We start from the raw sequence: 16,478 nt of genomic DNA, 5'->3' as shown, positions 1-16,478 counted from the left end.
TGGCTGCCAGTGGCATTTTCCCACTTGTAGTGGGATATGTGTTTATAAGCTCAATGCGGCTTAGGTTGGAACTGAAATGTTACACCCCAAACTCTGCAACCATCACTCCCTAATGGGAAGCTTAGTGGATTCCCAGACCCTGATGTATTCAGCAGAGAATCCCTGAGCCTGGGATTTCAGTTTCAGCATGGAAAGTAAGACCTATCTGTATATTTGGGGGAGCTTATTGAGATACTTGAGGAGAATTTCTATAAATTCTTTAACTTCCTCTTATTTTTGAAATCCTTATTTTTATAGCTGCCTAACATAATCCTGAATTATTTGATGGCTTGCTAAAATCTGGAAGAGATGGAAATTTTTTAAATGTTGGAATCTTTTATTGAGGCACTCCACTTTCCAGCCCTTTACGTACATATACCTGCCTTTGAGAAAGGGGTGCCTTATTACCACTTTGAGAAAAAAAAAAAGTTATGGGGTATGCTGGGAATAAAATGAGTATGTGAATGTGGGTTTATGTGGGTATGTATGTATTTCAAAATAAGGGAGGTGCTTCCTGGAAGAGAAAGAGGAGGGTAAATTTTTAAATTATAAAAATTTTTTAAAATTCTTAATTTGTTCTCCCCACTCATTCCCTACATCACTGTGGATGCAACAATGCATTAAATCTTTACATTTGTTCAATTTGAATAGTCTTTTGAAAATATATGTTAATGATAAAGTTTTTAACAATTAAATGTTTTCATGCAGGTATATGCCCGTATGTCAGAAGTCTTAGGAATAACAGATGACAACCATGTTCTAGAAACATTCATGACGAAAATGTGAGTTCCTGCTTTGGTTCTTTGATTTTTCTGTTGTTGTATTGCTTTGCCCTTTTTACTGTGCTTAAATCTCTCCAGAAATATTAATTTTTAATAAGAGACTTTTTAAATTATGCTTTAATTCTTAGAACGGTAGCATTGTTCTTATCTGAAACTTAATTTCACGTATTTAAAATTCACCATCCAAAATATGTTCTTTGTCAAGGTATCCGTACTACTGCAGTATGCAGTATCAAAACATGGTTTTGAAAAGTTTACAGACTTTGACTCTTCAGTTCAATTGGACTGCCTTTTTTAATTAAAAAGAAAATACTCAATTTTAAAGACCAACTCAAGAGATTATTGCAAATTGGAATCATTGAGAGAGATTTGGTTGCCTTCAGACAGGGCATTCATTGATTCCAGTAGAAACCTATGGCTATCAGAGACATATTCATGGAAACTGTCCTTAAATTATCCTTACAATATTAGCAAAATTAACTAGTTTCTGGTCATAGACATAACTTTGTACACTTAGCCTAAACTTCTATGCCTCCACTTGACATCTTTCTTCATCTGTGTAACAGATAGGTAGCACTGCCTTACTTGCAGAGAACAAAGCTAGATAAACAATCATGATCATAGGAAGTGAGTTTTGGAACCACAAGTTTGATGGTTCACTTCTTCGCAGTAACTGTGAGTCTCTATTTGACTTCCTTTGTAACTCCTGTTGTCACTCCCTACTATGTTTATTTTGGATACAAACTTAATGTTTCTTCTCTGAAACATTTAGGCAACTTTTTAATTTACAAAACTAAATTTATAGAATAATACACCATTTGGAGAGCAGTGTTCATTGCTTGTATATAATTTTGAATATACTATGAAAAGAATAGAAAATGTTCCATTGATATTTAAACCCACTTTATGAGATATTTGTGATTTAGGTCATTTAACTGACATGAGTGTATGTGTATTTCCATGTTCTCCCTACACAAACAAATACCTTCATTATAATTAAAAACTTTTTTTTCATATTTAGTGTTACAAACCTTAAATACTGGGGAAGATGTGAGCCTGTCATTTCAAGGACTCTTCAGTTCCTAAATGACCTTTCTGTTGGATATCCTTTTTACTATATCTGATAATGTACATAAACAACCTAACAAGTGCATTCTGTTGGCCAGGTATTTTCCTTATTTATAATTCTTCAAGTGTTTTTTAAATTTTTTTAATAAAAAGCCTTTCATTTAGCCTTATCTGTAAATGCATAATTTTGAAAGATTTATATTAGCTATATAATGTGAAAATTTTATTCAGAGTCACAATTGAATTTATATGGATATATAGATTTCTAACTAGTTAAAGTTAATGTTTATACCCATCCAGGCTTATAAATGGATATATAAGAAAGTATGCAAACCACATATGTTTTAATCCGTAATTTTTCATAATTGTCAGGACGTTCTTGTTTTAAAAAAACATGTAACTAATTTTAAGAAAGTCAAAATGTTCCAAAAATATTATTTTATAAAAACTGAATTCCTAAGAATCAGTATTTCTTCAGTGTTCTTCAGTTGAAACAAATATTATTTTCACTAGTTAAGAGGCACAAAGGAGTAATAGAAAGGGAATTACAAGATTTTTGACCTCTTCTTTGATTATTTCCTCTACCAAATCAACATCTTATTTGCTCTAAAATAAGATTTCCCATTACACATTAAATGTTTAGATTTCTCTTTAGCAGATTTTTAAAATCTAAAACCAGAATCATCCTTTCTTATTAGATTATAGTTGATACTATTATAATGTTTCTACCAATGCGAGAGAAGTATGTCGATTGTCTTTTATATGTTAGCTATCAAATATGTAGGAGTTGTGAAAAATACGTGTTGGTTTAGTTAACCACTAAGATTAGCTGATATTTTAGCATGAGGACAGCATTCTGATAATGGGTGGCATTGGATGGAAATCTTTAATGTAGGTTCACTCCAGGAATATGTTTATATTAGTTAAGTTTAAAATTGTGTTCCTTGGCAAACCATAAAAGATTTCCAAAGTATTAGACACCCACTTTTGTGCTGGAATTTAATATGCAACTTTTTATTGGAAAATAATCGTCCTTGTCTGGCAAAATCCACCATGCAATATTTCTGTTAGTAGGTATAATGCAATAAAGACAGGGAGGGCTATTTATCACTACAAATTTTGAGGATTTCAGGATTCTTTTTATTATTTTAATATATTTCTTTGATATTAAATCAGAAAAATGATAAATTACACCTGTCCAGGCTGTTTTTCCTTTTTACTGGAAAGTGATGTACAACCCAATTCCAGTGGTCATTTTGGCTTTTTAAGATATGTATTTTTTCTTATTAAAAAAAAAACTCAACCTGTATTTTTTTTAATAATAATGCTGAAATACTCTTTATTTCTAACATATGAAGTGGTTTATAAGTACTTCTTAGTATTGCAAACTCTGGCCTTTTCACGATGTATTACTTTGAGAACATATTATCTGGAAAGAAGCCTATATTATTTTATAGCACATATCTATGTTTAGATTTCCCCTATTTTTTAGGTTGAAATTGAAATCTAATATAAAATTAATTTGATTTGTATTGTTTTTTGTATGATTTACATAATGCCTAATTTATTTGTATCTGCTATTAAAGATCCTTTCCTATCACTTATACCTTTTATATATTCTTTAATCCTGAGATTATAACCATTATCTTACAAGTCACTTACTGCTTTTGAGCACTCCTTTTTTGAAGTTAATAAAAGAATCGTATTTTCAGAAAGCTTATTAGATAAAAGTTTAATAGCTTGCGTTTTAAACCAAGGGATAGGCATAATTTCAACTTGGGTACATTGATTTATATTTTTAAACAATTATTTCAGGTTTGCATATTTAGAAATATATATTAACTCAATTTGATTTCACTGCTCAGTTATTTGAATTATAAATCATTATGTCCCTTCTAGCTGATCAGTCATGAAATATCTTTGAATTCATTTACATAATGGAATATGTGAGTGGTGTATCTATTTCAGTGCAGTTGCTGGTTACTTAATGCATGTTTTGTTGTTTCTAATCGATTTCTTTATTGTAATGTGTTTTTAAATCCTGATTTTAAAGCAATACATTATTTCTGTGTTAAAAATAAGGTGACACTCTTCAGCAATAGAAACAGTTATGCAAGATAAAAATCATCACCTTTTGGCCTCTATAAATGGAAGTCTGTTTATATAGTAATATTCAAAATATTTATATTTAAAATACTAGTAACAAATAAATGAAAAGCATGTTATCTTACTATAAAATTTTTAAATGTTCCTTATTACTTTTATAATGCATGTCTTCAAATACTTATTTTTTTGTTTGTTCTATTTTTATCTTCTTCAGAGTGAATCTTACTCATTATTTATGGTCCTCACAGCCCTTCTCTGAACTTTGGTGGTCTTGTATCTGACTGGTTGTTTGGAAATTGAAATCACAAAAGATCCTCATTTATGAGAAGTGCTAAAAAGCCTTGTGTTTACTTGCCTAAGGCAGAGTAACCTGGAATGGTAACCTGGCCCTGATGGTTACTGTCTCAAACCTTAGTGATAATCAGAATCACTGGAGTTCTTGTTAAGATACAAATTCCTGGACCCCACCCCCACCCCCAGAGTTTCTGTTTTAGGAGGGGTCAGACTGAGGCCTGAGAATTTGCATTTTCATCAACTCCAGGTGATGCTGGTGGCTCAAGGACCATACTTTGAGGACTTCTGCCTTAAGTTAATCAGAAAATAGAACTGAATGTCCTAAACAGAAAAGTCGGGTATTTCTCCTACAAGCTCTTCTCTAAGGGAATTTGTCTTCACTTGGAAAAGGCAGACTTGATGTTTTTAGAAATAGTCTAGTTTTCCAAAGAATAATGTGTGTGAGGAGGATACCATTATGTTAAGTCCTCAGATTTTAACTGGAAAGCCCTTGTTGCATTCACCCCAAGGTTTCTGTTGGTAAATTTGAAGCTTTCTAAACTGGCAAGATTATTGTAATTTTAAAATCTAGTGGCCTTTTTGAGAGAAAGTTTGTTTTCCCGACAGATTCATTACATGTGGCATATATGATACACTTAGCAAGCATATCTAGTAACTTTTTAATGTACTTTTTAAATTTCCAAGACTAAATTTCAAGAATTCCAGATTCTAAATAGCTTTCTCTAACAGGCACAGAGTTGAAATGACTCTGTCCTGGGGCAGCCCTCCACAGTTAGGTTTAATACCTGGGGATCTTTTTCCTGCTTTGAAATGATTTCCAGTCATAAATTCTAGTTTCTATCTAATTGGGAAAGGAGTAAGATTGTTTAAGTGATTAGGACAAGGAAGCTGCCAGGAAAACTGGAGCAAGAATAAGGGTCATACGGAGCTATCAAATAAACTTACTTATTTTACATGCTGAGAAAGAGGGAGGGAAGTGTCACATTTCATCCAAAATTCTGTTTGTTTATTAATCATTATTTTAAATTTTTCTTCCTTTGAAAAATAATTGATCAACATTTCTACTGCAATTCATTGTTTACTAAAATTTATAGCATTTACATGTCTCTGGGTTTCAGATAGATAATAATGAGAAAGGAAATTTCATTTTCTGTTAGGCCCTCTGTTGGTAGCTGCCCTTATTACATCATCCTCAAAGGTCTGAGAAAACCCACAATATCTTTAGCTTTTAAAAAACAGACCCCATTAAAGGGTTCTACATAAATTCATGAATTTATCCAAACTCACTTTACCCTATTAATAATGTTAACTTAAACAATTCTTAGAATTAATAACTTCATCATGTTATTGCAAGACCACATACATAATTCACGGGTCCCAGTACGAAGTGAAAATGTGGGGTGCCTTGTTCATAAATGATTAAGAATTTCAAGTCCTCATCAGCAGAGCATTGAACCAAGCAGAGGCCTTTATAAGCAGAGGCCCCTGTACAAGTGCATAGTCTGGACGCCTATGAAGCTGGCTCAGGTTATCTGTTAAAGAAAGAATTGCTTCCATTTGGCTTCAGACTAACTCTCTTAAGACTGGGACTATCTCCCATAGTTCCTGTACACCAGGATTTGGTGAATCCTGAATGAGGTGGAGGGTCAGGAAAGACTAAAGGATGAAAGATGAAACAAGGGTCTAGAATGAAATAAGGGTGAAGGATGGAAGTAAAATTGGGTATGTCTGTTACAGGAAATATTTAGTAATAAACCATAGTAATTCTGCTTTTGTGAAACAGTATTAAAATGTATTGCTTTATTTCAGCGAATATCACCGTCTCCAGATGGTTTTCAGAATGTTAAATAAAACTAGTTTCAGCAACATCCCTCAGGCATACTTCTATTAACATTTCTCATCAAAAGAAATGTTGATTTATTTCTTTGTTTGCTGTCTCTATCATCTTTGGAAAAGTCATCTCGTAATTTATCTGCTCTATTTGTTTGTTTTTGTGCTGGCATCAAGGGTGAGAATCTGCTACTCCTCTTCTGTAGCCCACTTATGCAGGCCTTCTCTCAGTTCTTTATATATTCTTGCTTCACAGGATTACCTTCCTCGAGTATTGTTTTGATCTGATCATTTTTCTTCCCAAAAGCCCAGAGTCACTTCCACTTGCTTCTTGGGTCAAAGTAAAATTATCGATTTAAGCTTGAGTTCTTTAATGGTACTTGACTTATTGAGTTCCCATAACTAATTTCCTGATCTACCACTCAACCACAATTTGTACTTTATACTTGGGCCAAGGAAATTTATTTTTGCCTTCCCCTTGACACCCTTCATTATCTTTCACTGAATTACCACGTGTGCTGTTCTCTTCATTTGATCCATTGTAACCCACTTAGGTCTCTTTTAATTTTCAGGTTTAGCTAAAAACTTGGTAGAGCCATCCTGAAGTAGTTATAATCCTTAGTCACTATGTTAACTGAAAGAACATGAATGAGTCATTTAATTTCTCTGAGACTCAGTTTCTTCATCTGTAGAAAGGGAATATTACCTATCTCGTAGGATTTTGTAAGGATTAGATAAGATAGTAAATACATAACAATATATCTATGTCATCTTACAATAATAAAGCACCTGGTTCTACTGATCCAGTCACATAGTAGGTGCTACTGAATACTTCATTTTCATTCCTTTTCTTTTTCTTAATGTTCTTGGACACCTAGTTCTTATCTATATTTCTGGTGATGAATATAATATAGCCTAGTATTGGCTAGTCCTCTCTCCTATTAAGTTGTAAATTATTAGGGATTAGGACTCTTGTTTCCTTTCTCTATAGTTTCAAAACTTCATCACGTAGCAGGCCTTTTGAACATACTGTTACCTCTCCTACTGAGATACTAAACCTTAACTCTTAGTCCTTATAAGTAGTTATTAGTATCCCTTAAGATGTTTCATTTTGGTTATACCTGTTTGGATTTTTTTAGTCTAGTAGGGTTCATGAGCATAATTCTACTTTTGAAATAACTAAACTAATATTTCAGTAATTATACTATATACCTACAGTATATTTATACTATATTACCTACAGTAATTTCCAACAGGTAATTTTCTTATCTGTGAACTTTCTTCTATCATCAGGATCTAATTCTATCTGTAATATTTGTAAATATGTATGGCTTTTACATAATTGCCTAGGTCAATACCATTATCCACCCTCTTGTGCTTAGTGAATATCATGCATCTAATATACTACTTCTTTGATTCTAAAACAAATTTTGTCACATTTTAACACTTCTGTAAATAAAATGTTTTATAGTTGATGATACTTTAAAATACCTTTTCTTTCATAGTAGCTCATATAATATGAATGTTTTTTTATAATCAGTGGTGTTTTAGGATTGATGAAGTATGGTGTTGCTCAGTAAAGACTTGATAGCATGAATTGAAGTCATACTTGGTGCTCCTGTGCCCCTTAGCTGCTGAAGTGTGTGGTACCTGTAACTTAAGAAACCAAGGCATTCTCAATTTGGCTATCCTTCTTTACAAAGGATGCAGATTTTCAAAATTTTGACCATCTCTAAGATACACCATTCTTTCAACTTTTTCTTGCCTTTCTCCATTTTGTCATGCTAACTATCAGTAAGGCCATCTTCACCTTTGTCAGTGGTTTCATAACAACATGGTTATAGACAGAAATTTTATGAGCATTTTGTTTGTAAGTTAGTATCAGCCAGGTTATGGAGTTTGCTCAGTCCTGGATGTGATGAAGGCTCACTAATGAGTTGATGCCTCCTAAAAGAACAGTTTCCCTGTCGCTTCTAGGACCTAGTTCCAGTTTCAGTTGTATCTCAAGAAGCTAGTGATCTCTGTAGAATCATGTGGCATCTTTAAAATTAAATGGATATGAGATAGCCTAGTGAAAAGAGCTTATACTTTCAAGTCACACAGACCTTTGAACTTTGGATTTGAATCTTGGCTCTACCATTTATAAGTTCCATGTGAGACCTTTATTAAGTTCTCTAACTCTACTGGACTTCTACTACTGTTGTTACTGTTAACCACCATTACCACGTGTACTGTTATAAACTGTTGTCAGCAGGCCTCTGAAATCTAACCTAGTACTGCCACCCGACTAAAATGGTGCAACTTACAAGAACCCTAGTCTCTTAGAGAAGAATGAAGATTATAATGATGATGTATCTATTTACCTTTTTAAAAAAAATTATAGATCCTCTTAAGGACCATAACTAGCTTTGAATTGAATTCCTATAGGGGAATATAAATATTCAGATGAACGCTCATTTTTTTCTTTATTGAAAAAGTTTAAAAATTCACTCTTAACCTTTTTTTTTTTCTTTAGAAGGTAATTAAAAGGCCGTGAGGCTGGCCTTGGTACAAAGTGCACAGATGCAGTTCTGCAGAAAGTGTGTCTTTGGCATATGAGATTCTTCCTGTGAATGTTCTGTTTATTGCTACCATAAATATTCTGTTGTCAAAACATGACTTGCTGTTTATTAGCAGCACTGACAGGAAGATTCCTATTAATGGCAGCATTCTTATTACCCATAGACCCTGTCACTTTCAACTTCGCAATTGTAAGAGGATTGTATTTGGTAATTACTTAAGATATTTCTTAGCTTATTGATCCCCACCCCTGTTTAACCGAGTGAAGTTTGAGTGGCAGTTCTTCTACTCAGTGATTTACACTGGAAAAAATCATCAAATCTGCATCTTTGTAAGCAGGGAAAGACTTGCTACCTATCAGCCCTGATCTTGTTTCAACCTTCCAGAAACACATAGTGCATCGAGCACCCGCTGAGAGCGATGTGCTGAGGAAAATGCATACATGCGGCCACTGCCCTTAGAAAGTTTACAGTATAATATACAGATAAGCAAACTATACAGTTGCTTAATATGCAACTGGAATGGGTTGCCTTAGAGTCAGAGGGGCTTGAGTGTAAATCATCCTAATTGCCTGTCTTTTGGTAAGTTTTATTTCATTGTTTGAGTTTGTTTCCTCATTTGAAAAATAGAATCTATCTCATGGGATTGTGAGAATTAACCTTGCAAGTAGTAAGCATTCTGTAAAGGTTCATTCTCTGCTTCTTTGTGTTTTCTCTCTAATTTACATTTAGCAAAGACATTTGCATCATCTGATCCTTACAACAGCCCTCACAACCCAAGATAGCTTGGGTATATCCTCATTTGTTGAAGAGGAAAACTAAGGCTAAGAATCGCTGAGTATAGTACTCAGACTGTCATCCTGCTGATTGAATGGTGTAGTCAAGCTGAAAGCCCAGGTTTCCTAACTTTCGTTCCAGTGCATTTTCTACTCTTTTACACCCACACCTGAGTGCCTAAAATTTTAAATTAGGCTAATCAGCCCCACTGTACAGAGTTAATATACATCTGCATTTGGGAATGATGTGAAGGAAAAGAGCCAGTGTTTTCATTGGGACATAAATGGAACCATGTAAGATTATTACGGCTTGAAGAAAGGTGTGAGTAAGTATGTAGGGAATGCCCAAGAGGTGCCCTAGCTAGAGTAGGAGACACATGACTAGAAAACACTTAGGGTAAACCCTAAGTAAGAGGAGAGGGTGTCTGTGTCCTGAATAGATGTTCTTAGAACCCACTTCAGCCCTTCTTTGATGATGGCATTAAACAGAAATTATTTAGGCTTTGTGATCATGTTTGTGACTTTTCAACTCTCTTCTCATTCTGAGTTGAACTGTTCAGGTGATAATGTGGTACAGTAGAAAGAACACAGCCTTTGTAATCAAACCTCAGGTCAAATGTCAGCACTCTCAGTCCACAGATGTATAATCTTGGGCAAGTAACTTAATTTCTCTGAGCTTCTGTTTTCTTATCCACAGATTAGACATAATAAGTAATATTTAACAATGTAATTATGAAGATTTGGTGGGTTAACAAATATAAAATGCCTTACACCTAGTAGGCACTTGAGAAATATGAGGTCCTTTAAACCTGGCCTTCAATACTTGAGGACATACAATCTGCTACATCCTCCTAATTGTATTCTGATTTTCTTCATCTAAAGCAGAACTTCCTTAGATTTCTACTAACTGAGCTCATGTTTCTTAGAATTGAATAATTTTCTCTTTCTTGATAGCCTATTATGGGTCTTTCATAATTATTTTTTATGAAATAGTATTAAGTGAAAAGAAGTTCCATGTTACACCCAAAATGTAAAAAGGGTCAGTTTTAATTTTCCACTCTCAAGGCTTTAATAGTAAAAAACTTTTTGTCTTAATTATAAAAGTCATTCTCCCTTGCCATAACTAGAAAATGTATAAGATAGGAAAAGTAATTGCACTGGTTAATAATGGATTATCATTCTTAACAGAATGGAAGGCATTTCTATAGGAATAATACTCTTTAGAAAAAAATATTTATTCTTCATAAATAGAAACTGATGCCATTATAGTTCAGTGTTATTTTGTGATCTATTACTTATTGATGAGACAATTGTATTTCCCCAGATTCCTTAACTTCTATTACCTATATCCTTTTAAAAAAACTTGTGAAGATAGATGCCGTGAAATTCATGTTAAAAAATCACACGGTGAGTCTTATTTCCTTTAATTAATGACTAGAGTTTTCCGGGTAGTTTAGGTAAAGCTTAGTAACTTTGGATGCTCTCTTGCTTTCATCAGAGTGAACACTTCCCCTTTCTTGGCATCAGTGACAGTTACAGTCTCAGTGACTTCAGGTGCCGAACAACCTTCTACACAGCCCTCACTCGTCTTCTGATGGTAGATCTAGGTAAGGTTAAGAATTTAAGCTTAATTAATAAGGGGTCAACAGTATACTTGTGTGAATAAAGAAGTGTCGTATTTGTGAGTACCACATTTAACTTATTGGAATTTGCCATCTTTGACAGTTTTCTACAACTTTCCGAGATTTGAGCATTCACTTGTTAGCATCAGAGCCAAAAGGCAAATTTTTGTATATAAGGTGGTATTTTTCACTTCAGATAGTACTTGTATTAACTCTTTACTTCAAAACTGATTTTCTGGGTATCCTTTGATCCATTAATTTTACTGCTACAAAATCAAAGAATAATCGTAAATACAGAAAACCTTTATAAACAAGGATTTTCTTTGTAATGGCATTTAATCTAGAAAAAAAAAATGGCAATGATGTAAATGTCCAACAACAGGGAATTATAAAATTATGGCATATCTACTTACTTGATGGAATAGTCTGTAGTCATTAAAAATTATGGCTTGAAGACAAAGTAATACATGAAGTTTTATGATATAATATTAAGCAAAAACGTAAGGTATTGAACTGTGCAAATGATTATGAGCATGCCCATTGGGATGGAAAAAACAGTGCGTCAAAAAAAAAGCTCAAATGAAATTCTTCAAAAATGTTAAATGTTGTCTTTGAGTAGTGCACTATAGGTGACTTTTCCTCATTTCTGGTTATTTGAAATTTTCCTGACTGTATTACTTTTCTAATGGGAAAAATTAACTTGTTTTTGTTTCATTGAAAAGCTGAAGTTAGCCAGAAGTGTCCACAGGTAGATAGCGAGCTACCTTAAGATGGGCACTTAGGCCTCTCTGTGTTGAGCACGTTATTCTGAATTCCCATTTTCCCCCATGTTTGGATACTGCAGGTTAAATTAATCGGTTTATAGACATATGAGAGAATTCAATCAATGACGATATGATATCATCCTTAGAAAATGTAAGACTGATGATACTTTTTCTTCCTTTCTCTTGCAATGTATTAACTGATCTATCAACTTAAACATGAATTTTTTTTAAACATGATCATACATAAGGAAAAGGGATAAATAATTTCATTTTGTATGTAAAAGGCATTGACCCTTGTAATGGAAAGGTGACTAAATCCTTCTCTGCTCCATATGTATGTTATTTTCATGCATTTCAACAGAATAAATTACCAGAAAGACAAACAGCCAAAACTTGTGAAAAATACAACAAGAATGACTAAGGAGCTTAGTGGGATTGATTTCTAAAGAAAGATTAAAAGAACCATGTATGTAAAACTTGGCCAAGTGACAAGTAGGGCTTGAGGCAAAGAAAACTGTCTATAAATATTTGAAGAGTGTAAACCAGGCATGCAAAACCCAATCATCTGCTACCTTAGGCAAATGGAGGATCTGAGTGACAGCTTTGCATGCTGCACACTGGCCTGTATTACCTCTCAGCTGCTGCCTTGGAGAGCAGAAGAGCAGCCCAGACTCTTTGTCATCGTCCTCCATAATCATTTAGAGAGCACCCTGTGCTGAGGTCTGAGGGCAAGACAAAGACCAGTCAGGCATACTGGCCCCTGCCCTCAAGGAGCTAGCCTTCTTGCTTTCCCTGTTGTCCAAGCATTAAAGGAGATAGTAACACCCTTGTCTAGACTTAATTTGTTTCCTAAGCCTTAAAAATGCTCTTTTAATGACCTGTCAAACAGAATGAAAGAAGCAGGGAGACCAAAGTTAAACAGAACTAGCTAAAGGAAATTTCCTAGAAGGAGGTTCATGTCACGCACATCTTCAGGACCTGGAAATGGAATGAGTCAAGATCCTTTTTTGTACGGCCGTTATGGACAAAAGAACCCCTCATAAATCTGTGGTAGCTTAAACAACAGGATAGCACTGTCAGTATTCACAGCACTACTGCGCTTATCTTTGCATTGATAACTGATAGTCATGATGATGCCCAGAAAGACCCTGCATTGCACGCTGCCTTTTTGAAGACTACATTTATTTAGTATTGCTTAATGCAAACTGTGAGGTATGAGAAAACTGAAGTACAAATATATACTTGAATAATAGGGTCTTATTAGGTTTCACACGATTGGATTCCTTTGAAATATTTAACCCAAGGACATATAAAGTATAAATTGAAATTTTTTGGTTCAGAGGGTTTTTTTAAAGGTAAACATCTGTTTACACTGAAAGCAGTTTTTAGATACCTTGGGGAAAAGGAAAGACAGGCTGTGTGGGAGTACCTGGTACATGGTAGATGCTCAATGTAAGTAAATCGAATCTGGGAATAGATAAAATGAAAAACAGTAGCAGCTACACTCATGGAACTTGTACATAGTTTGAAAAGAAACTTTTTTATTTATTAGTGTTTTTCACTTTTAAAAATAATTAAACGTGTATGACAAGCATCAAGTGATGATTTGTGGTATATATTATCAGAGAGCTTCCTTCCCCTGTTACAAACCAGAGTTGCTCTTCTTCCCAAAATATGTTGAGCTCCTTTAGGGTATAGACTTTGCCTTCTTCATATTTTCTAGTACCAATCTCAGTATCTCTACATTGTTCGTGCTCAGTTAGTATTTGGCGAATGAATGACACACAAGTATACTGTAACCAGAATGCCATAATCATGGCTCCTGAAATCAGCTCAGCCTGCTGTGTTGTCTCTGGGAGTAGTTTGATCATTGGGCTCTCCAAGACAAAACAAACCAAGTGGCTGATTACTTTCGCAAGTGATTAGCTACACTTGGACACTCTTGTGCTCGATTAGTCACTTGTTGCTCTCTGTTCAAGTTATTACTTTACAGACAATCATTTGTTGAGTGCTGCTGAACACAGTTTTATTATTTGAAGCCTTGTCTCACAAACTAGATTGACTGGACGTTGCTGTCAGAATTCCTATATAGATGGCTCTGTACTTTTCTATTGGGTGTTGACTGTCATGGAAACAAGGAAAGAAGAGGTAGTGATGTTGTCAAAAGAAGCACAGATCCATGTATTAAGTGAGAGAAATACTAGATCATGAGAATTCTTCTCAAATTAAACAGAAAAATTTGAAGAGGAACTTTTTATATCAGTGATTTTTGGGGGGGGGGGTAAGAATCACATAGAAAAAACGCCTAACCAACCTGCTTGCAAAGCATTGGATGTGATTCTTAGATTGAAATATAAAGCATATTCTAATTGAATCCTACAAAAGAAATTGAATATGCTTTGTGTATAAGCCCTGCAATTGGAGTGATTAAAAAAGGTGAAGAAATTGGGTGTCACATTAATTGATATTTACTTTGAAATGCATTTTGGTTTCTATTCAATAATTTGTACTTTGTATGAATTTAATTAGGGGCTATGTGCCCCAGGTTGTATTTCAGATTAAAATGGGGGGGAGGGTGTTGACAATAAACAGTTGTACCACTTTATCAAATTGCTCCTTGGCTAAACTAGACGAAATGTTCACTTGTATAAAGAACAGAATTGAAAGCATTTCATCGTCAGAATGATGATGTTTCATGTTGGCCATGTATTTTAAGAAATTATAAAAATTAATGCAGGGCTTCCCTGGTGGCGCAGTAGTTAAGAATCCACCTGCCAATGCAGGGGCCACGGGTTCGAGCCCTGGTCCGGGGAGATCCCACATGCCGCGGAGCAGCTAAGGCCGTGCGCGACAACTACTGAGCCTGCGCTGTAGAGCCCGCGAGCCACAACTACTGAAGCCCACATGCCTACAGCCCATGCTCTGCAGCAAGAGAAGCCACCGCAATGAGAAGCCCGCGCACCGCAACGAAGAGCAGCCCCCGCTCACCGCAACTAGAGAAGAGCCTGCACGCAGAAACAAAGACCCAACGCAGCCAAAAATAAAAATAAATAAATAAATTTTTTAAAAAAGAGAGAGAGTGAAAGAAAAAAAATTAATGCAAAAAACTCCCTTCATGAGATAGCATACATACAGGAGAAAATAGTAACTGACCAAGAATCACTTAAAGTTCCCAAGGTTATTTTTAAGTTAACTTTGTCAATCTAATAAACTAAAGGAAAGATAATATTACCCAAGTCAGTAAATGGCGAACCTCCAGGGAGCTGCTCAGTGTAAAATACTTGAATAAATAAAAACCTTCTATTTTGTTTAATTTGAATGGAGGTGAATTCAGTTGACAAATATTGCAGAGGGGAAGTGTGGGAAAGAGATACAACAAAGGATTTTGTTTTGTAGAGAACTAAATATTGTTAGTTGCAAATTAAGTTTTTAGCAACCACAGATTTAGAATTGCTTGGTGTCATAGTTTATTTTCCTTGGACATTTTATGATTGCACCTTATCTTGAACTACTCAGATGAGAAGCATGTTGATGGGATCTGAGTAGTACCCTCCTCAGATATTCAAACTCTAACAAGCAGTCATACTTTTAATGATCACGGGGATACTAATATTAAAATGGTGTTTATAGACATTAAGAGAGAGTTCTCTCTTTAGGGATGAAGGTAGCATAGTATCCATCTACCTTTGTGGCTTATAATTGGTAATTGGCACCTGAAGATATCTAGCTTAAATTTGAAAAATCTTAAATAGCAAGTAAATGACTTGAATAAAAAGGGAAGAGTATTCTAGAAATAGCTACTAAAGATAGAAGTAAAAATGTACTGAGGAAAGAAACTTTTCCTTTTCTTTATTAATAATAACGTTTGTTTACAAAGTTATAGTTTGCAGACCACTTTGACATACATTTTCCTATTTGATCTTCAGGACAGCCCACATGAAATAGGTATTATTGCATTGTTTATCTGTTAGAAAAGTGAGGTACAGAGAGATTAGATGACTTGCCCGAGGTCAGTCATATAACTTGTAGCCCTCTGACCACATACTCTCATTCACTTTTGCTAAACTGTTACTTTGCCTTTCACATTCTCAGTCAATTAGGCAGTGTAACTTTTTCTTCTTCATTTTTATTTGAACTATTTGGACTGAATGATTGATTTGAGGTTCGGGGGCAGTGAGAAGAAGGGAGAAGGGATTACTTTCCAAACTTCTATCAAACAGATAAGATTCATGTTTATTATTTGTATATTACATTTCTGTGGTCAGTGAAAGTCAAATGTAGTTTTTGAAATTTGTTCTTATGTCTAATAATTGGCTAAAGCATATTTCTTCTCATGGAAAAAATAACACAGAGGTAGATATCCCAGGAGGATTTAGAAAGTGAGAAGCTTGCTCAGAAATAGCTGATGTTCTGATAAATAGGAAGAATACATCAATGTATCACCTGTGTCCATGACTGGGCACAGACTATCTGGAAAATAGACATTTGGTGGGAGGAGGGGAAGTGGGCAATAGGGGTTAAAAAGCAGCTGGAAATACTTAGAATCTATAATGAGATAATTAAGACTAATTAGCTGGCCCTGTAGGCAGAAAGCAGCCCATTAAGTCCAGATCCAGTGTTAATAACTCACCTGGTTTTG

General features: G+C 34.6%; 1 protein-coding gene across 6 annotated transcripts in view; it reads left to right on the top strand.

Moving 5' to 3' along the window:
* RANBP17 (RAN binding protein 17) overlaps window positions 1–16,478 on the top strand; it is a 322,707-nt gene that overhangs the window by 218,536 nt on the left and 87,693 nt on the right. For all 6 annotated transcript variants that reach the window (XM_067732877.1, XM_067732875.1, XM_067732874.1 and 3 more), the window contains 4 exons: window positions 748–821; window positions 1,843–1,923; window positions 10,797–10,860; window positions 10,952–11,060. In XM_067732877.1, coding sequence (XP_067588978.1) covers window positions 748–821; window positions 1,843–1,923; window positions 10,797–10,860; window positions 10,952–11,060 — 328 coding nt within the window. The remainder of the gene's footprint in view (window positions 1–747; window positions 822–1,842; window positions 1,924–10,796; window positions 10,861–10,951; window positions 11,061–16,478) is intronic.

This window comes from Pseudorca crassidens, chromosome 3, assembly GCF_039906515.1.
Source record: "Pseudorca crassidens isolate mPseCra1 chromosome 3, mPseCra1.hap1, whole genome shotgun sequence".
Lineage (NCBI taxonomy): Eukaryota > Metazoa > Chordata > Mammalia > Artiodactyla > Delphinidae > Pseudorca > Pseudorca crassidens.
Note: the sequence above shows the minus strand (reverse complement) of the source record. Positions and strands in the feature narration are given on the sequence as shown.